This window comes from Stegodyphus dumicola, chromosome 1 (genome assembly GCF_044657685.1).
Source record: "Stegodyphus dumicola isolate Sdum_Otavi_A_Nest chromosome 1, ASM4465768v1".
In the NCBI taxonomy this organism is placed as follows: domain Eukaryota; kingdom Metazoa; phylum Arthropoda; class Arachnida; order Araneae; family Eresidae; genus Stegodyphus; species Stegodyphus dumicola.
In genome coordinates this window covers 211782495-211805984 of record NC_140768.1, presented here as the reverse complement: position 1 = coordinate 211805984, position 23490 = coordinate 211782495, and the positions used below count along the sequence as shown (strand labels likewise).

Below are 23490 nucleotides of genomic sequence, written 5' to 3'. Positions count from 1 at the left end.
ATAACGAATTGTGCGAAAGTCGAGGGCCGCCTGTATGAAGCTAAATCTTTCCGAAATATCAGCTCCCTTTTCAATAACATTAATAAAAAGACTTTAGAAAGATATACGATGTGTCATAAGGATTTAAAAAATAAATGTAATTGGGCATTGAGAACGGAGATTTAGAAGAGCTGACTGCCTGCGCTTTCCAAATATATGCTTGTAATCATGCATCTGATTATAAAATTCTGATTCCCAATGTTATGCTGAAAAAATCTCAAAGCTTTCAAGACAGTAATATTCTTACAAGGGCCAGTTAACAGTGAGCTGAACATTTTTTGGTTACTAGAATTTTCATCTGAGACACAATTTTTATTCATGAATTTATTTTATTTATATTTAACTCAATAAATTTTATTGTTTAATTAATAATCAATTTTTCAATGGCACTTGCAATGAAACAGAATTAAAGCAATAAAAATGCGTGGCTAATGGATTTTTTTCTTGGTTATATCTTCAAAGAAGGCCAAAATCATCTCGAGTCACGATTGTTGATTTGTGAGGAAAATCAGTGAATTAAAATCTAATTTTCAAATTTTCCGCACAACTAATGCTGTATGCATAGCTGTACCAGTCCCACTTTTTTAATCATACCTCCCTGTCTACCGATAGATAACCAAATATCCAGGTTTTAATTTATATTTTAAAATAATAATAATAAAAAAGAATTTTTTAAAAAATCTGAAATGTTTCACATTTTAAATTACGTCCAAAAGGACGTTTTTTTAACGCTTTATGTATTACCTTTATTTATTAAATATCATGTTCTTCGCACTTAAACTATAAAATTCAGTTCAATAGCAATATCGCAAAATCATTTTTAAATGAGCATATCTTCAGAATTTCGGATACACATTCTCGCGCGCTGGAGATAAAAATGTTTTCCTGCACAACGTTGCCATTGTTCGCTTTGAAATCCTTGAGTTTGTTAATTAAAAGTTCGTTAAAGTGTTACAAAATATGAAATCGATAATAAAACAAATTCCAAATTTCAAATTAGGGCTTTGGATGGCTATAAGTACCGTTGTTTTATCACAATGCGAGAAACATACATACGTTTATGCAGATTCTTCATTATTTAATTTCTTTAAATATTATACAAGACGATAATTTATTATTTAACTAATAATCAGTTTTTAACAATGGCACTTGCAATGAAATAGAATTAAAGCAATAAAATGCGTTGCTGAGACTAAGGAACAAATTGAATTCTATCCACAGAGGCTGGCTGCTGGCAATCACAAGACTTTTTAGAACTGCTCCTACGGAAATTGCTAATATACTTGCGGGCATTCCGCCCATCTCGTTGTCCTATGACTTTTATTGTAAAAATTTTTATTGAGATCAAATAAGATTGACTTTTATACATATACAGATGATATTGTTTTTAACACTGCTTTTTATATTTTTAATTGTCATCTTTTACATCCAAGGGAAAGAAGATCAATTACGTTTAATAGATGCATTCTTGTATTTAATGATATTGATGTCTATACGGATGGCTCGGGGTCGCATGGAAAAATTGGCTTAGCATTTGTAGTGTTCTATCATGGACTGGAGATTGAATATGCGAAGTTTAAATTAGAAAAATATAATTCGGTGTATCAGGCCGAACTGATTGCTGTACAAAAAGCCTTTGAGTGACTTGTAAGAAATCTAAATGAATCACATATAATTACAATACATTCTGATTGTATGTCAGTTCTTCAAGCACTCACTGACACCGAGCAGCAAAATTTAAATATTCAAATTATTAAAAAACTGGTGATACAATTGGAGGTAAGGCATCAATTGAATTTTAATCGGGTTAAAGCCCATATTGGTTGTTTGGGCAATGAGAGGGCGGATGTCTTAGCAAAGGAGGCAACAATGAGTTATGATATTGAAACTGTCGATGTACAAGCCTCCAGGAGAAGAGGCATTAACATTATGAAGTGTGACATTGTAGATAAATGGCGGACTCAATGGGAAAACACTTCTAAAAATAATATGTTCATGAAGATTTTTGTTCCTAAGGAAAATGTGAATGTTTACAATGACATTGACTTGAATCAGTTAATTACAGGTCATTGGAGATTTCCCTTTTATCTGAAAAGATTCCATGTTCAAGATAATGATTTATGTAAAGTATGTACAAAAGTAGGAGACAATGTCCACTTTATTACAGAATGTAAGTTAACCAGATGCATTGGAGGAGCGAACATAGATTTTATGAAAAATGGTTTATTTAGGGCAAGAGGAATAGCGCATAAGATTATGAAGATTATTAACAACAATAAAGAAGCCATTGGCATTGTGTGATTCGTGTATTTGTATAGTTGTGTGGTGACTTTTGTACTGGCGTACCCCGTATATGGTCATAAAGCAAACTTTGTTTTGCAAGGTGGACTGGGCTGCGCCCTAACAAAACAAAACAGGACGATAATATTTGGTGACAACAATTTGAAAAGGGAAACAACGCAGAAACTGAATCAACGCAAATGCCAAAACGAAATTAATAGTCCTTCTGGACAAATTGCCCTTTTGGACTAATAATAATAATAATAATACGGGGAAAAGGAAAAGAAAAGGAAATCTGAAATGATTCAGAGATTTTAATGTCGCACCATCGCACCAGAAGGTTTGTCAAGGTTCTTTATGCTGTCGCTGAGCTCGCAGCTTATAAGTGTGCTCTTGAACTCAAGCTTGCTGACACAACTCATTTTCGCCTTTTTAACTTTATATTTAAACATTTCTTTCTTCGTGGGTAACGCCACATAAATTTCAAGAGCAAAATAACAAAAGTTTTAAAAGCAGCTTAGAATTCCCGATTGTGTTATGTGCTGCTATACAATTATTTATTTTCAGTGTTCTCTCAATTCATGTTATCAGTGTTGAATTTTCTTAGTAAGAAGACATTTTCTGGTCTTTTTAACTTCATTTATTTAACACCACTCTCTTCGAAACTACGCCACATAAAATTCAAAAGGAAAATCACAAAATTTTTTATAGTGTTTAGAATTCCTGAAAGAGTGTTAAAATTTGTCATACTTTTTTTCTATATTCACGATATTATTCAAGAGCTGTGTATTGTATAGTGCTTTGTATACACGCGCGTTACACAAGAAGTGTAGCACGAAAACTCGTCATCGCAAACTATCTGTTCAGAATTGAATTCTGAATTGGGAAACAACATTCAGAATTGAATTCTGAATGTTGTTTCACAAATTATGACAAAACGTACGAAGAAAGACTTACATAAAATGTCTTCGTGAAGGGCACTAAGAGAAACTAATTCGTATTCAAGTTACATAAGGATAACAATAATGAAATGGTCATACAGTCAGTTCGTTCACTGCGATCCGAACCGAGATGAGGAAACCCACCAGAAGCAGTATATTTTAGACCGTTGAGCATTTCGACCCAAGTTGAAATCCCGACAATTGGTTTACTGCGCATAGGGCGTCTTCAGGACTTTTTGTATGTTTAACATGAATACTACCCAGTTTCCCTCAGAAACTCCTCCTCAAGGGTTCCTTTTCTTTAGACAGATAGGCCCTCGTGTACTTTGTTATAAGAACTAAAATTTAAATTCCAACCGTTTTGAAAATATAGTATTCAACGGTCTTGTCCATATGGTCGTTGGCTACCGAAATACCGTTTTTTAACTATTTATACACTGGCTGCGCAGCTTTATTAACTTTTGGACAGACTCTGGACAGACCTAAATTTTGTACAAATGGTATTAAACATTCATAAGTGCTTCGCTCATCGAAGAAATGCAGCTCTAGTTTCTAAATCAGTGAACAAAGATTATATTTTTCTATATTTAGAAAAAAACGTAGCCTCAGTGTTTTTGCAAAATGTATGCCTTCCTATTCGAGAGTTAACCTATTTCTAAAAAGCAATGCGAACAAAACTCTTGAAAGAAGAAAATAACCTACCGACAGAGAAATATTTATTCACTTTTAAGATTGACATTTTTTTTTCTTTTCAGAAGAATGAACTTCCTTTACAAACTTAGCTCCCTTTTTTTTTATGTCATCGAATTCAGTTCATCAGTTCCTTGTTGTTCAAAGCCGCTTTTATAACCCTAGTTTCGTTTTTGTCAAAATCTGACAGTTTCCTGAAAACTTTGAAGTTTATTATGAACAAATGAGTAGTAGTTTATTGAATGTCTGTATTAAAAAAAAATACTCCATTTAGTTTAGAGCAAGAGCTGTGAAAGGAAATAAGATTTCAATCTTTTCCGAATGAAAAGAGTCCTTTGTAGATCCGGAAACAAACTTAACATTTTATACTCCTGCGAAAAATGTATTTTCTTCCCCCTGCATTAAGTTCAGTATCTTAAACTAGCAAAATTATATTTTTTTAAAAAATCTAATTTGACAGTAAGAAATGTGAAAATGCTTGTTTTTCTTAATAATCATTATTTTCGCATCAGTTACAACAGAATATGCAAGTTATCATATAACATGATAAATAATTGTGATCACCGCACCCCATTCCAAAAAGTTGCCGGCCCATTTCTTGTTTCAAAAAATTATGTGTACTTGCATATTAAAGCAACCCCCTTGGCTCAATTTGGCGATTTTTATAAATTAGAATGTAAAAATTACTTATCGAGTGCAAGTTGCCTATTTTGGCCTTTTTTAAAAGTATTCTCAGACTATCAATATTTATTCTAAGTTGGCAAATATTATCAACGTATTTAAACACAACGCATTACAGAAATTTTAAATGTCAGATAAGGATTAAATGATACATTAAATAAATAAAAGACATTTTTTTTTTTTTTCCGTGAAATAATTTTATACTTTTCTAGTGCTGCTTTTCTACTGGTGTATATACACAGTGATCTGTTTCCGCTTTAAATAAACACCAAAGAATTGCACAAACATCTTGATTAAACGCCGTATTCCTGCAAACATTTTACCGCAGTTTTTCCATTGTTAGTAAATTCCGCAAGTAATATTTTAAAACTGAGTTTAAGGCAAAAAATAACACGATTTATGTATAAAAACCGTTCTAACTTGGAATAAAACAAAAAGAAAGCAAGCAAAAATGGTGACATTGCTTGACTGAAGGATTGTTAAGAGCAGGGTTTTCTGAAGATTGGTTAGACGAATGGGTTGCCAGATTTTGGCACATTCTTAAAATCTGGCAACTTAGGTAATTGCGATAATAGTACCAATTTATGAGCGCTAGTTAAGCGGTACTTTCTTGATCTCTACCTCAAAATTTATACTTTTGTTATTTGCACTTTATAACAATTTTTTTTTTTTTTTCTATATCAAGCATTTCATTAGGACATTTAGTCCCATATTGGTTTAAAATATTTGCTGCCTGATTCATAAAATTCTACGATTTAGCTTATTGAGATTACGATAAAGCATACTAGGGGTATCTGCCTAAGGGGGGAGGGATGTCTTCGTGGAGGACTTTCTAAAGGAAACTGGCTCGTATACTCTTTACACACGGAAAACTACGAAAACGTTCATGTTGGAACAGATACAAGTTTCTCAGCAAATCTTCTATTGGAATCTAACATATATATAGTAACGAAATAATCACTACATAATTCATGTTGACATTATGGTTTACAAGACCGCTATTGCATTAGTAGCAAAGAAGAGACTGCTTTAATTTTACTGAAATATATGGACTGAAATATATGGACATCTAAAGAGCATCCGAAGTTTAAATTCTTCATGATTCATTTAAAACAGTTAATAAGAATTTTGCTATCTGTTTAATTAAAAAAACAGTAATTTCTTTTTTTTTTTTTTTTTTAATTTTAAATTTATAGGCATGCGCTGCATGCATCACTGCTCTAAGACTACGGACCCTGAGAAAAAGCAATATTAAGAATACCTTCCTTTCCGGAACAATCTATAACAATATTATGTTGAATAAGATATTTTGGTACTATTCCGTTTTGAGGACCGTAGAAAAATTGAAGCGAAAATGTATGCGCAAAAGCGCCAAATCTAGCAAACGCGCCCATTTAACAGCGCGCCATATTTAGCGTACGCGCTGATTTCAGATTGCGTAAGTTTATATAGTTCTATATTTCTTAAGACGCCATTGAAATACTAGTTTAATTCTTAAATCCTTTTTTTGATTTAAAATTATTTTTTGATATCCTATGGATTTAACAATCTGGGAATTGCCCATGACGAAAAGTGTGCAATAGAATTTTGGAAGTGCAGAATCACCCACTGCTTGACGCGTTTTTAAGAATTGCACATATTCGGTATGCATGTACACAGCGACCTATTTTCACTTCAAAAAAAAAATATCCCAGAATTACACAAAAATGGCACTGAGCACACCCTTGACTTTATCTATGTACTCATCGACTTATTTTCACTTAAAAAGTTAAAGAAAATTGACAAAAGTTCAATTGTTTTTACCCTTGTAAAAAGCGGCAAACAAATAAGTGGGCGATTCTGCACTTTACCGAGAAGTTTTTCAAAGAATTCATTATAGAAAATTATGTTTGAACAACCAACGAGATGAAACTATGCTTTAGCGGTAACTCGGTAGCAAAATAGCGATGCAGACATCCATTCAGTTATGTTTATCAGTTTTTATATAAATTATAATAATGATCTGAAATAGTTATTTACTCTTATGCTTCCATTCAGTCATGTTTAGCCTTTATATAAATTATAATGATAAAAAAGTATTATATGAAATTAACCTTTCATCTAAATTAAAACATCAATCTTAATTTGTTATTTAAAATTATACTTCCTTTCTTGCATTAGGGTTGCCGCAATTATTTTTGGCAGCACTGACATCAACAATAGTTTGGCGATTTTTTACGGCCCTCAAAACCGAATAGTACCGATATGGTAAAATAAGTAATCCATAGAATGAAGAAGCCACAAGAAGACGGATACTATAACGTATTTAAACTTAATTAATAGCAAGACACAAAATTAATCTTAACATTAAGTAGATACATTGATATTTAGTGGTTATACTGGTCTTCAGTAGAATATTTTTAGACACTGAGTAGATATTTTCCTCTGCCTATATTCTGTGGTCATTCCTTTTATTTCTGACGTTCTTCCAAGTCTGAAGCAAACCATCGTATTAGAAGAAAACTGAAGTATAGCATGCTTCTTACACATAATGCTCTATTTTTAAAAGTAGCAGTTAACAGTCTTTCATAAAATTTGATAATACATTAAAACAGAAATAAATATTTATATTTTGATGCCTTTATACATGAAAAATGACCATTCATGTCTAAATCAAATTAGAAGGTAAAAGTTTCAGTACTTCCTTATTATCCCGTCGATCATCGGTGGAAATTTCGGAACAGTAGCCAAATCGCAAATCGCTAATTCTAAAGGATACGAGCATTCATAACTAGCGCTCAATCGCGTTACTTGTTCGCGGTTAACGGGATAAAATGTAAGAACCAGATTTTCTTAGATAAAATAAGAACTAAAGTTTCTTAGTTAAAGTGAAAGATGTTTAAACTAATTTTCTAGATTTAACTGTATTCTTCATCATTTTCAAATAGAAACCAACACATTCAGAAAAATTTATGATAGACTCACTGTAAGATTTTTTAATTCATTACGGTTATAAAACAGTAATTAAAATAAAAAAATACCTTCTGCTTTTAGGAAAATATAACGATAATATTTTTAGTTTCTCTTTTTAAACATTTGACGGCACTTCTTTGGCCAACATTAAAAGAAAATCGCCGCATCTCCATTAAACCGCTAAAGTTGGTCACCGAGAGAAAACATCGCGCAACTCGCTCATGCAATGTAACTATTTTAATTACCAATTATTACGCGAAAATTTCACATTTTCTTATGCCATTTAATGGGTGGAAGTGCACTGAAAGCGAAAATCATTCTGAAGCTACATTAGCAGGAAATGTAGAAACCATATGCAAAAAAGCGACAAGAAAAGTTTATTCAAGAAATAAATGTAAGGGAGAATTTTATCTAAAGAAATAAATGCAAATGTAATTTTGATACATTTTACTTCAAAGTTTAACGCTTTTGTTATTTACATGCATTTTCTGCTTGCCAGATTTTGTTCAAGCAGCGCAGTTTGTGCTTGACGACCTTCCTTCGCAGTGGCCGATTAACACAAAAGTATCCCTTTCGTTTCTGTTTTAAATCGAAAGAACATCAGATTTTTTCCTCTTTCTTCTGTTTGCAGATATAATATTATGTCTTGATCTCCGAGAATCGATTTTAGAAACTCATTTTATAATATTTTGCAAAATGCTCACTGTTTCTGCATACTTTTCTTCTTGGAAGATGAAAAAAAATATTTATAGACATTATTTACAACTTTTTGTTTTGAAGAGCGCATAGTATTTTTAAACACGGTGCGCTTCCCATAATAGCTTCCTTTTGAAAAGCCATAATAATTTTTTTTTGTCGATTTTAAACATTTTGTTGCTATTTTTGAAATAAAATTATCAGATTAAAAGAAGAGCGTCATAGCTCATTTTGCAAAATTATACAAAATGTTCTGGGGGATTCTCACATTTATATTAAACTACAAAACTCAATTTCCTTTAAGCTTTAGACTCATGTAATAAATAAAACACACTCAAGCTCATAATAAATCGGTTAGTACCATTTGTTTTTCCGAAGTTCCAAACAGTAAACTAATAAAATTTCACTATCAATAATAAAATAAACGGAAGAATAGAAACAGTCAGCAAACAAGAATTATTATTAAAAAAGCAAATCAGTAATTGCTGAATAAAAAAGAACTGAAAAATAAATAATAATTAATGCTTATCACTTATAATCTATTGAGATAAATATTCATTTATGCTTATCATTTATAAATGATGTGCTTACAAATAATCACACGTATGGTTATCACTTAGAAATAATTACGTTTATGCTTATCACTTATAAATAGTCATTGAAAAATAAATATTCATTTATGCTTATACTTATAATCTATTATGTTACAGTTCTATTAACAATACACTCTCTTAAAATACTGCAATTTTTCAAACTAGATAAATATCAATGCTAATGATAAAACAAGTGAAATATGCCTTCAGAATCAACTTCCTCAAGAAGAAAGGGTCGTCAATAAATGCTGCTATAAAATATGTGGATTTTTGTTTTCGTTGCCTGTTAGATTTAATGTCCAATGAGATATTCCGCAGTTTTGTTAATCAAATGAATCGTGAATATGGAAATGTGCTCTCAATCTACAAAATGCTCCATAGCCATTCACCATCGACATCTATCCGAAAAAAGATTTAAGCCCGAAATTCTCGGACATTCTTGACTAAATATAACCACTTTTGAACTGAGGTACTTTTGCAAGGATAATATTTTAGTTGCTTGTCCAACCTTTTTTTTATGGTAATTGAAAAAATGGCGGTCAGACAATGCTTCGTGTGAATATCTTTCTCTAGTGCTGCATTGGGTTATTTGAGTATAAACTGGTTCCCATCCCCTATATGGTTTAATGGCAGAAGAAGCTGTCTTTTCAAAATTTGAAATCATCTTATTGAAGACGTTCGCAAGAATCAGAATTCAGCGTTTAAAATTTCCTAAGACCTTTTAAGGGAAACTCTATTTTCGATAAAGAGTCACACTAAGATCGAGTCACTGCGAGAGAAGAATCCTAGTCCTTCACAAGTAAAACATATCGGCATTATCAGAAGACATTAAGTGAATCATCTTATACCAGAACGTTTTGTGATGTGAACCTGAAAGAAAATGTTCGTCCTTTGGTACCACCAATATGCATCATACCGGTACCTAACTGTAAAATCTTTCTCCAGTGGACCTTAAACAGTTGTTGTTTGACCTGGATGCACATTGCTGCGAATGAGTTGACTGCGAGGGAGGTTTTATAACTTTCCTGATGTGTAACTAGAAAAACTATCAATTTTTTCACCATAGAGAAATCCCATTCTTCAGGCAGCTTTGCAGGCTTTACCATAATTCTAACGGCACTTTTTTTTTTTGTCTATTCCTTTTGTATCCTTGATTGAAGAAAATTCCATTGCTTCCCGAATATTGCGTAGTGGATTCCTTGCTGAGATGGATTCCGAAGCAAGGCACAGTATGTTCTATGTTGGATGTTGTGCTAAAACAGTAGTGCGACGGAGGAAAACCTGTAAATTCATGAGCGAAATTGGTGCTCCTTCCGCTTTCCCCGGTCTCCGACCAATGGTTGTTAACAGACCATTTGTAATGAATAAATATAATCTGCTTGCATAAGCATGGGTGATTACAATTGCTCATTCATAACTACATGTGTAACGATATACATGCATAAGAAAATTTAGAATACCTAAGTATTGCTATAATTTAATCAATATAATTCGGATAATTGGTTGGCACATTAAATAAGATGAAGCACATAAGGGCTATCTGTTTAAAGGTAAGAAAGGAATCCTTCGTTGAAGACGTTCTGAGGAAATCTGTCACGTTGCAGGTGAGGAAAGCATTCAACCAGCTCACTTGCTGGGTCTGAACCCATATGAATTATGGATATAAAATATTTTGCATTTGTCTGATGAGAGCAAGATCAACATTTTATGAGCTAGATTTTGGCTCTACAGGAGGATAATGTTCAGTTACTCAAATGCTCCACTAAAGCGTTCTATTATTAAAATGCTAAAAATTATTATGTTTGTCGAATCTACTAAAATGCTCATTATGCTTTGTAAATAAAAAAATTAATTTTTTTGATTTAAAAAGCTCTTATATTGCTAATGATGAAATTACACTCATGTTCAGAACTATCTTTACATGCTTGAAATCACGAACTATAATATTTTTTTACTCATTTATATTTATCTGCTCTGAAATTTTATTCACAAAATTTTCGATGTTTGTTAATTACCGGCATGTTTTAACTTTAGCCATTAATTTAGGTATAGTAATGCATGGATTAACATGCAAATTCGACTACAGGGAAATCATATAATCATTTATGGTTATTTTATCGTCTTTAGGGATATCTATACTTATATTTTATTTCCTTGAAAGCTTTGCCAAGGAAATATTTAGCAGTTTATTAGGAACCCTGTGTACTTCGACACTAATGTTAGTTTCACGTGTCGTTACAGGACATTTGACACGATGATGTCATCAGACAACAAGGACGCCAAAATGGCGATCAACGGTCCGGTGTTCTTCCTTATTCAACAGCAAGCCAAGTCCACCGTTGCCATTCAGGTTAGTAAAGTTTCGAAATCATGTTATATAATAATCAATGTTAATGCAATCATGTTTTGTCGATAACTGTGTGCTTAAAACTGTGTGACAACTTCAAATTATGTTTGATTTTTGAGGCTGCATTCCCGTTAGTCAATTATGTATCTAAAATTAATTTTCTTTCTTCCTTTTTTTAAATCGAATTCGTGTGTTATATTTAGAGTCACCATATTTTCCTGCTGTTAAGCTTTTATTCAAAAACTGACATCTAATTAAATTGCTACATGTTAGTATTTTATAAAACAATTACATTCTAAAAGATATCGTCTAATGCTAATCTTATGTGTATGTTTTCTATGAAATTCTTTTTCATTTTATTTTTTGACTGAGTTTACTTTTCCACTTTTTGTCTGCATAATAATATGGAATTTTTAAAGTTTTCGCTTATGCTTGCTTAAATGTTTTTGCAATTGCTTTTGTATGAATTAAAATACGCATTATATCTTTGAATTTTTTCACGGTAAACAAAGATTTAGTTGAATTTTTTATTTTATGGATCTGAAAGAACCATGATATCTCTGAAAATGAGTAAAAATTTCATTTCGGTCCGTTTCATGCGAAATTAAGTTTTATTCTCCCAGAATTTTTTTAAATTTATTTAACTGAACAAGTTTTACGGTAAACCATTCACAAGAAACGACTTTTAGCTAAGATTAAAATTTAATCTTTGAAATGACTTGTGAGACATAATTAGGCATCTATAAATGACGCAAAAAGCATCTCTGCAGGGCGAGATCAATCCAAAGTTCCAGCTATATTTATTCTTTTTAAATTGATACAGAATCTTGGTCTCATATCTAGTCACATTAACTATTGCTGTCATATATGTAAATAACAAACACAGTTGCAGTTATTTTTAGTCTATTTTACTAAATTTAGTTATTAGTAAAACTACTAATGATTCATGCATGAATAGTAATGACCCTGTAGGGACATTAGATTATTTAGAAGGAGGAGACATGAAAAATGTATAATGCCCTCGCCGAGACTTGAACTTTGGATCTCTCGAATAAGCACCGAGTGTGCTGAACATTACAACACGAAGGCATGCTCAAAAGGCGGAAGAAATGCCTTATAAATCCAAACGGTGAAATAAAACTTTTATATTAAGTCAATGTAAATATTAAAATGAATGTAACTGAAACTAAAATTATCTGTTGCTACCTTAATACTTTTTTTAAATAATGAAATACGGCACGAGGACGTTTGACTTTTTTGACTTTGCTTAGACGTTACATTTTTTCTAAATACACTAGATCCTTATTCCTTTTTCTATTCTTTCAGTAAAATATGTCTTTCTTATACTAGTAGCATTAGTAAACACCACGTCATCTGTTACAAAATCTCTTGCCACGCCAACTGTTACAGTCAACTCTTACCCTTGCTAATGGATATTTACTTAAGTGGATCGCTGTGCTAAAATTCAGAATGTCTGTTCGTTGTAGCTATGTTTCATATAAAATTTTATATTCCGATTTAATATTTTTAAAAGTATTTTATCATTTTTCGAATTTGTTTAAATTCCTTATATTGCCCTGCCACATAAAGAATTATATAAAAATAGAAATTACGTGAAAAACAAACCAGGAGAATATTCAACCTTGGTTTGGCGTTTGTTTATTAGAAAGTATTAAATCTGTTGCCAGACCATGCGTGTGCATTTTTTGTGTCCTCCCACGAAATTCATTAGGTTGCTGGAGCTAACATAATTCCAGAAGAGTAAGTTGCGTGAGTTATTATCTTTTAATTTCTAGGAATTGGTTTTGACTTTCAAGGAAACGTACAGGTCATGCAACTTGATCTTATTTGACCTCATAATCGATCGATCCATCTGGAAAGACGGCGGTATTGCCAGTCTAGTCATAGTGGATTTTTTATCCCATTGATTCAAAAACTGGGAAACCTATTACTGTGATAAATAGCATTCGCTTAAAGGAAAGACATATAAAAGAAAGAAAATATATCAAATAGAGAAAAAAATTATCTAATTACAGCGGTTTCTAAACTTTCCCGCCTTTTACTACTTTAAACCCACGCTTACTTTTAAACCCACGCTTATGTATCCTTCGTCACAAATTGAATTAGAATTTATTTTAATTAGAAATGAATTTTGATGTTCCAAAGCATGTGAATTAAAGCATTTGAGAGCATTCTGAAATATAGTTATACTGAGGCGAAGTGTAGTTGATGGGGATTACTAAAGCGTTTGTCTATGTTCAGGAGAAATAAGCACTGTGTTTTAAAAATGATGATAACACGTTTATGTGAAGCTTGAAAATATATTTCACACTTCTGTATATTGTTAAAATTATTTATTAGGAGACATAAATGTAGTGATAATTTTTTTAAGTAAGAAAACATATATCATCGAACTTAACTTTGAGATTTTTAGGGATCCTCTTTACACGATGAAAGATACACTCTTCAAAAATATTTCTCTGGAAAAGAGGGGAAACTATTGATACCATGTTTATATGAAGCTTGAAAATATATTTCACACTTCTGTTCTGTATATTGTTTAAATTATTTATTGCGTGAGCTAAACGTATTGATAACATTTTAAGTTAGACAACATATACCACTAAACTTGTCTTTCAGATTATTATGTATCTCGTATTACACAATGAAAGATATTTTTTCCAAAAATACTTGTTTCATAAAAATGATTCCATAATTAATTTATAACTTAAAGTGGCTGAAATTTAATTTTACGAGAAAGTTACACTACATAAAGGATCTCGAAAAAAGTTTTCTTTACATTACATATTCTCTGTGATGCAGTTTCAAAAAAAGTTGCAAAAAAAGTTACACAGAGATAAATTGTATTCTTCATTGACTAAAAATTAGCTCCATTCGTATTTTACATATAGTTTGTTTTTAGTCGCTGTAAGATTGTATTCGTTTTGCTTCAGATAAATTTAGCATTTTACCTGAGATCTATAGGTGCACTTAAATGGATTGCGAAATGAATACCAGTGCTACGAACTCTCTAAATGCAAATGTTCGATTCAATAGTACTATAATACTTTATTGCTTTTGTTGTGAATTATCTCACTTGTCTGACAGTAACATTAGAACAAACCCGCGAAATTCATTTTGACAAGGAAGAGCAAGATTGCGCTTGTTGTTCACAAGAGCCTTGAGCACCAAACAGGTGACAAATGCGACTTTGCTCAGTTTCGCCCCCCCCCAATTTTGATGGAGAGCAACCCGAGGGGACGAGTCCAAACGTCTTCCATCTCTCTTCTCCCACCACTAATATCTCCAGAGGTTATTCGCCTCGTCGCATATTTAGAGTGCCCCCATGCCTCAAAGACACTGTGCATTTACAAACATCCATGCCTTCTCCAGGATTCGAACTCGCACCCTTCGGTAGTCGTTTACCACTCTATTGGTTTGGCGGCATAGTATGTACTTTAAAAAAAGTATAGTATTCAAGTCAGTAAACGTGATGTTGATTTTTATTTTGCTCTTTCGAATATCTCACATATTTTTGCCAATTACATAGTAAGACTGTTTATAGTATCTACTAAATTATGATTATTTATTAATTTTTGGGGGTATTTTTACCATCTAACCTGATTAGGCTATCATTCGCATCATTTGAATAAACTATAATTCCGCTATTCATGTCCTATTTTTAAATTTCCCCAAATATCTCAGGTATTTTCCAGTATACATTATTCAGTCATTACATTTAGAATCGAGAAGTAGTATTATACAATTTGTATCGAGAAATAGTACTCACTGTGTAGTTTTGAGCTTGCGAATGTATACTTTTGTTAGTCTCCTTTATGGCAAAATACTTAAATTTACAAAATTTATTCACCTGAAAGATTTCGACGAAATATTGGACAAATCCTGGCAAGATACCGTATTGAACTTTCTTAGCTTTTCTTTTCTCGTATTGTAGAGAAATTAGGTTATTTTAAAGCAGGAGACATGAAAAATGAGCAATGCCTTCGCAGGGACTCGAACCTGAACCTCTCGAATACGAGCCGAGTGGGCTAACCATTACGCCACGAAGGCATGCCAAAAAGGAGGGAGAAAATACCTTATAGTATACAGTCTAATGTGTTTCCTAAGCGACTCTAATATGAATGTCTGTTTTGAAGTTCAAAATATAGTTCTTTTCCCTTATTATTATCTATTTTTTGAATTCCTTAGCTCTGGGAGGAAAATTGACCTGCGTTTCATTGTTTTATGTTAGTTGTTATTAATGAGATCAAATATCTTGCCAGCTATCAGATGTTCTAATCAGATGAATTTAAGAAAAGCTTGTCATTGCAAATCAAAAAGCCTTGATTTGAATTTTAATGATTCTGTTGCTCATTAAAACAGAATTCATAATAATCGTAGATTGTGACAAAATTAGATTTGAACATTACAATTCGGTTTTTCAAGACGAATTGACTGCTATCATATTTGCTTTTAGAAAGATAGATGAAAACCTGACCGTAAAAACATATGTTAATATAGTATATACAGACTCATTATCTGGTTTGGAAGCACTAACAGATGTTGAAAACACTAATATTTTGGTCTCATATGTAAAAGATCTTCTTGTAAAAGTTGAGAAAACACCTGAAGTGAAAATGAACTGGGTGAAAGCCCTACAGGCAATGAGAGAGCCGACATGCTGGCTAAAGAGGCTGCTGGTGGTTAATGCCGGGGATGCGTTCGATATTCAAGCATCAAAAAGAATTGTTATTGGTAAAATCAATGATTTCTATTATTATTGCTGGAACGAGAAGTAGAACATTTCGAGAAAAAAGAAAGATTATTTATTGAATTTTTGAAGTTTCTAAAAATATAAGAATGATGTGTGATTTTGATTACACTCAAATAATTACTCGACACGGGCGCATTCTGAATTTACAAAATAATAGTCTCTGCAGTTTTTGTAGTGCTGAAGGCAATGCACGATATTTCGTCGAAGACTGCGTATTATTGCGACACATTAGTACAAAACATGGTAACATAAAAGAATTCTACAGCCACAATAAAGATGATTTGAAAAGAAGTTGATGAACTTTATAAATGGTAATAGAATAATGCTGGGAATTTTGGTGGGATGTTTTTTAACTGTATTTCTGTTTTAATCTGTGTTTTACTATTTTGTTTTAATCTTTTAACTGGATTTTGGTTTGTCTGTGTTGGGCGTGCTGCGTTAACCATAAGGCTGGTTATTATCAACCGAGAAGGTTTCCAGCACACTCGTATATCGCATTACATTACACCCCATTACCTTCCAGTAATTTCGAGAAGCAGAAAGTACTAGAAATATCTCTGGGGACGGGTGAAAATTTTATAAGACCGGAAAAAGCATCTGCTCTTAATTGTGGCTGTTAGTTGTTAGCTCAGCATGGGTTCGGAGTACTGAGATATCTCCGTGTGAGCTTCGCTCTTTAGATTCGCTTTGCATTCCGTTATGTTTAACGTTCGTACTAGTTTGAAACGTAATTACTAATTTTACTCTGGAATACTCTGAAGTACGTGTATTTTTGCCGGAAGTTCCAGAACTGTGAAGTGTTCCTTTTGGTAAAATAAATTTTTTCAACCTATCATCAATTCTGTGTGCACCCATGCGCACGCAACAATATAGTTTAGCTTTCATTTATTTAGTAAATTATTAACATTCAGCAGTACTGCGTATTTTTTCACATTGAAGCTCTGTGTAACTTTTCATGTCACCTCATTTAATGCGCCATATTTTAATCAATCCCTAAAGAAGCGTACTGTTAAGGCTTAGCACCATGCGTAACTAACTCCACATAAATCGCAAGAATCATAAATTACATTGTTACACATTCCAAATAAATAATAAGAATTTTTAATTTTGATGTAATATATCTAATTAAATGTGTTATATTAATGGATTATATCTAAATTTTGTACTGTGTTGAATTCTAATACCCCTGTATCGAAATTATTATTGAATTATTAAACCGAAGTATTCAGTTTTAATGCGAGAAAATTCATTCTGTCAACGAATTGAACGAAACTATAAAAGTATTTCAATAATATATTATAATTTCAATGCTATATATGTTGCAATTCGCAGCAATAGCTTGCATATCCGGCTCTTTGAACTCAACGGGAAATGACACTTTTTACGACTGGTATTGGCGGACAGCGTCCGCTTTATCTGATGGTCGTCGCGGAGGTTTTTCACTCTGTTTCGCCCACCGTTTCCGTAGATTGCTATTTATGGTCTGGCGAATAATTCCCTTTATGGATTGTTTGCCTGATGCTATGCTATCAAATTATCTGCATGAATGCCATGTTATTTGTTGATAGTGGGATTCTGAAATGGGCTGGCCCTTCCTAGCATATAAGCTTAAGCATGAAAGCTGAGATGTGAAATTCGCTCGGGAGTTGATTGAAGCTGAACGAATCTTCTTATTTGATAATGCTGTTAAATAATTATGTATGTTAAGTACGTAAAGGTACTCTCACAGTTTTGCTGAAGTTTTTTATAGACTTTTATAAGTAGAATGTAATTTATTAATAATTGAAAATACATTTTTATTTGGTAATTTTAGACACTTGGAAGCGACTAGTGTAGCTTTTGATCTTGCTTTGCAAAAACTGTTTTATATATATATATATATATATATATATATATATATATATATATGAAGCTTCTAGGCTATTTCTTCTTTTTAAGGCAATATATGAAGATTCAAAATTTTCTACTTCAGTCCGTATCTTAGTAAATGTTGGGTTGTTGCAGTAACCAGCTTTTATGTGTTCCTTCAAAAATACCTTGTTTAGTTAATAAATGATTAGTTCTAAATTAATCAGTGGCACTTCTGAAATAAATATCAGAAAGTATTATGAAGTTCTGAATTAGTGCAAAATATCATTTAGTGTTAAATTTTTGTGAAACATTTCTATAATAACCACCTACTGCTTCAGGTGATTCTGGTTTTCTATGGAAATGATCGCCTTAGAGAAGTAACGTTCAGTACCGATGTTTTTATGTTCTCAGGAACGCTGTTCACTCTCAGAAGTGGTCGTCAAGAAAATGCTGGTTGTTATTGAGTTAATACTGATGAAAGCATGTTTGCATTCAGAAATATTGGGAAATGTTTATTACCTTTAAGTTTCATTTTTTTTTCAATACATGAATAAAAGTTTTACTCTGTGCTATGAAAAATATGTATTTTGGTTATTACAAATTGTAGAATCATTAGGATTTTTGATGCAGGAGACATGAAAAATGAGCAATGCCCTCGCCGGGACTCGAACCTAGACCTCTCGAGTACGCGCCGAGTGTGCTACCGTTACACCACAAAGGCGTGCTGGGAGGGAGAAAATACGTTATATACTCCTCCTTTTAAAGGGTGACTCAGGATGTGGGGACCCAATCTTCAAATCCTGGTGGTGAAGAATTATTGTCCACCAGCTTTCAGTTCGGGTGCCACTGTAGGTAATTAGGTTATTTTGAAGCAGGTTGACATGAAAAATAAGCAGTGCCCTCGTCGAGACTTGAACCTGGATGTCTCGAATACGCGTTGAGTATGCTACCGTTACACCACGAAGGCATGCTGGAAGGAGAGAGAAAATACCTTATAAAATGTTAAATAGAATTATCTGATGTGGAAACCACATGACTTCTTAGTGCAGCTTATTAAATTATACATATTTTGCAGCATTTCATTTAAATTATTTCCTCGAATTTCATTAGAGATATATTTCTTATTGAGTTTCAGTTCTCACTTCGCGCAAGGCAAAAATGTATAAAACCTCAAAACATCGTCATTAAAAATTGTAAAATGCAAAAAAACGTAAATACCAAATACAGTTATAAAGAGTTAAAAAAGACACTGCAGTTGGTGCACAAACTGACTTAATGCACTGTTTTGTTAACAGTTTCGAATGTAAACAAACGGCAGCCTCGTTAGACTTAGTACCACTTAAATAACTTTTAAACTGTTGATAGTTGTACAACTGTTTCATGCAGAGTAACTAAAGGCATAAAAACCTTAACCGGAACATAAGAATAACATAATTTAACCAGTTTTAAGGCAAAAATTCCCAATTTACCAACATATAGGAATAAAAAAATGAGCTCAGCTAGCCGGGTACACATGGGGAAATTCATGAGAACGTTCACTTCCTAAATCCAAAGAAGGAATCAAGGAAACATGGAAACATTCAAAACCTACTGTGTTTACATCTCTGCAAATAAAGCACTGGACGCAGGAAAACACGATGCACTAATGGCATTTGGAAGAAATTCAACATAAGATACTTCATAGAAATGTTTAAACTTGCATGGGAACAAGTGAACTTATCAACACTGAATGCTTGATGGCATGAGTTCTAGCCAGTAGTTGTCAACAATTTTAAAGGATTTCCATCAACTGAAAATGATGCCAAAGTAATCGAACAAATTGCGAAAGCAAAAGGTGGCGAAAATTTTTAGATATGAAAGAAGGAGAGATCATATAATTAATCGAGTATGATGCTCGTGAAATGACAAATGAAGAATTAGAGATGATCTTATAACACTATATAAAATGATCTTATAACTATGATCTTATTTATACTAACTATATCTAATTATACTATACTAACTATAAACTAACTATATCTCTTATAACTATGACCTTATAATGATCTATATAAATGATCTTATAACACGGAATTTAACCGGCGGAGAAAGCAGCGACAGTGAAAAAGATAAAGAGCCTTTTACGTACATGAAGCTAAACTATTTGTTAAAAAGGGCATAGGAACTGTCCGATTTTGTAATGGATGTACGCTCAAATGACGAAAAAAGAGAACGCTTTATGACAGGTATTGGAAATTTTGCACGCCTTACTTCAAAACTTTGCGTTAGACACTGCCGAAGCAAAAACCACCAACTGATTAAGAAAATAATTGCATTATAAACCTACTTATTTAAGTAGCATTTGAAATCCTTCCAAATAACATTTGTTTGATTTCTTCCTTTTCAACTGCAATAATATTTAGGTTTGTTTAAATTATTTATACTTTTTAAATCTAAATTCAATCTAACCCATTTTTCCACTGAAAATTAACTTTGCGGAAGGCGGTTTTACCGTACGCACAATGTATTAGTGAGGTAACCTCAGCGTTCGGCAAGGCATTACTGTACTATTTACCCCCTTTTTTTTTCAGTTCAAGGGAAATTATTAGAAAATATTCAATAACGAAAATTAGGGAAGAAAATGTTTAAATATTTATTACTTCGTTCTTATTTCAAGCATAAGAAACTGAATGCTGACCACGCTTATATTGTATTTCAATTGTTCAACAAACATACTTGAATAAAACATATATGTTAATTTTTAAATATGAGTTTATGGTTTCGTAATATAAATTCAAGGCATTAGGTGTAAAAATAATTGCAGTTGTTCAGTCAGATATAGTATTCATATTTCTGCTTAGACAATGGGTTATTTTTATTTCTTTTTCTGACAAATAGAACAGGTTAAATAAACTCTTTCGTTTGAAAAAATGAAGATTTATGGAGTAAAAATGAAACTAAACAGAAACTAATTAGAAAATAGTGACTCGCACATGAATAAAATTTTAGCATGATTTGGAAATGCAGATACTAGTATCCATATTTTTATGCTAAATTTAATCAAAATACTTTATCTATTACATATGATCTGCTTTCTTAGACAGTTTTCCTAGCGTCAAAAGTATCTTTGCTTAAGTCAGTACCTTTAAAATTTAATCAAAATGCATAAAATTCTAAGCAAATTTTAATATACATTTTCGATAGCAACTAATTAGTTTTGTATTGGGCATGCTAATAAAACAAAAAAATGTGAAGAAATTTCAAAGCTTGATCCATAACAAATATTTTATAAAATATGATCTATTTATTTTACGTTAATAAATATAGAATGAATTTTAATTTACCATCGCGATAGATGGCAGCACCACTTCAAGAAAGTATTGGACGTGATACATAGATGGCAGCACTAAATCTGAATATATGTTTGTAAGCTCTTCAATGTTACCAAAGTTCAGTTTTGAATCTTGATTCTCATTAAGCTAGTTTGATAGATTTCGAAATTTTAGAATGAAATCTCAACTTTCATCCATAATTTTAGAACCATATTTATTCTTTCATGTACTCATACAAAATTCTTTCTTATTATTTTGAAAGCTCACTACCTTTTAATTCAGTAATTTGTACTAATTGAATGCATTCTACATCCCTTTAAATGTTTCGACTATGCAAAGTTTCACTTTATTACCTTTTCCTACACTAAGTATGGATATTTCTGCCTTCATGAATGACTTTCATGTGAAATTGACGATTATTTAGGTTACATATCCAAACGAAAGTCCTAATACATTTCCAGTTTTGAATAAGAGATGAAAGACAATCGATTTTACCCATTGGTTACAATTTCATCTCTTGAAAGTTTGTTTTATTGGTATACATTTATTTCTAACGCATAGTTTTAACACATTTTTTTGTAACTTAGTCCAGTTCCAACTTAATTTCCATAGACAATATTATATATAGTCTGTTTTTTTTTTTTTTTTTTTTTTAATTTCTTAGACTAAAATGTTCTTTTCGCAAATGTCAGTTTGCATTAATTTATTTACCAATTTATTTTCTTATGGTTGAAATCTTGTAAAATACTACCATACCTTCACACAACATATATCATTACCAATATACCTATATTTACAGAAGGAACCAAAGAGAGAAAGAGTAAGAGACATTTGACCCAAATCTCCACTATACTTTCGAATATTTTAACCTTCTTCATCACAATTACAGAACTTTCTTCGTACAATACTTATCATAGCAGTTAAACATGCCTTATCACTGCACATTTGATGAGGAATAACCCCTTTTCAATTCAAAATGACACCCAAATAAGTGTTATGTTTTCTTATAATTGTACATATATGTTTACATTATAGGAACTTTCTATCCATTTTCGAGAACTGTAATTTAATAAATATTACCTCTTTCTGAGAGAAAAACTCCAAACATTATATAAATCATTTATTTTTTCCTGTAGTATTACCACACTACAGAATAACTATCTTAGAACTATTTTCTTAATATTAAGAACTAAATATGAAATAAGCATTTTTCACTATAGAATATTTAAGGTCTCACCTAACCGAATCTCACATTTACCGAATTTAAAGTATTTATCCAGAATTCCCAACAAATGTTTAGAAAATGTGTGAGAGAAAGCAATATATTTACCTACATTTATCTAAGTCTTAACAGATTTTTATCGGCTCCAGATTTACTATTAGTGAGAAAAACGTGAAGTTCACTTTATCTACCCTTGTCAGTATACACAAAAATGTCATGAATCATTCTGTAGTACAATTAGCATTTTACACACATTTAATACTAATCCAAACAATTTTTATTAACTTTCAATTAGGATTTTTAAAAGAAAAGAATATTTATGCGATATATTATTAAATTACCCCGAAGCGTTGTTGAGGAAAATGCAAGAAAACGCTAAGAAAATCCGACTCATTAGGAACAGTAAAACCGTACCAATACTTAAACGAAATGTAAAATCTTGTAATGCATTAATATAAAACCTGAGTAACAAATCATTTCCTATAAGCTGTATACGGTTAAAAAGAGTTTTATTATAACTTATCAACTTTTAAGAAGAGTAAGGTAATGAACCAACGTTTCTAGAAGTTTTCCTTTATTTTCTAAATCTACCCTCTTGTAGTAGCGAGAAAATTCATTCATATTCCTATTTTATTTTTATATGGAGGCACGCGCATTTCTCCTAACAGATAAAAATCCGAATATCTCACTTTTCCAAAGATTTAGCTTTAGACTTACTTTCATCGGAAAAGGAAAATAATTTTACTTAAAAAACAGGATATCTTCTACTCAAAGAACTTGAAACAATCACGATCACATCTATATGTAGCACTCAGTGATTTAGTTTCAAACCAAATTTTGATATTGTTTAATCATGCAAGCAACAATTTCCATCTTCGAGTTAAATTTTATACGTCTGCAACAGATTTTTCAATGGCTTTCATGCTCACATTGTGTAAAAGACTTCTAGTTTTGACCATTTTAATTTCTAATATTGAGAAATACATTGATTATTTTCAGAAAACGTCATTTCACAATCATATTTTACCACTCTGAAACTTTTGATTATTACTTTCTACCATAACGACAACCAGATACTACATTATTTTTTTACAAAAACATGAAAATTTTTTT

At 31.8% G+C, this 23490-nt stretch overlaps 1 protein-coding gene across 6 annotated transcripts in view; it reads left to right on the top strand.

The window, feature by feature from the left end:
- Positions 1 to 23490, top strand: part of LOC118190737 (uncharacterized) — a 272297-nt gene that overhangs the window by 192742 nt on the left and 56065 nt on the right. For all 6 annotated transcript variants that reach the window (XM_085825160.1, XM_035361504.2, XM_035361502.2 and 3 more), the window contains one exon: positions 11114 to 11222. In XM_085825160.1, the coding sequence (XP_085681286.1) occupies positions 11127 to 11222 (96 nt within the window). In that variant the 5' untranslated portion in view covers positions 11114 to 11126. The remainder of the gene's footprint in view (positions 1 to 11113; positions 11223 to 23490) is intronic.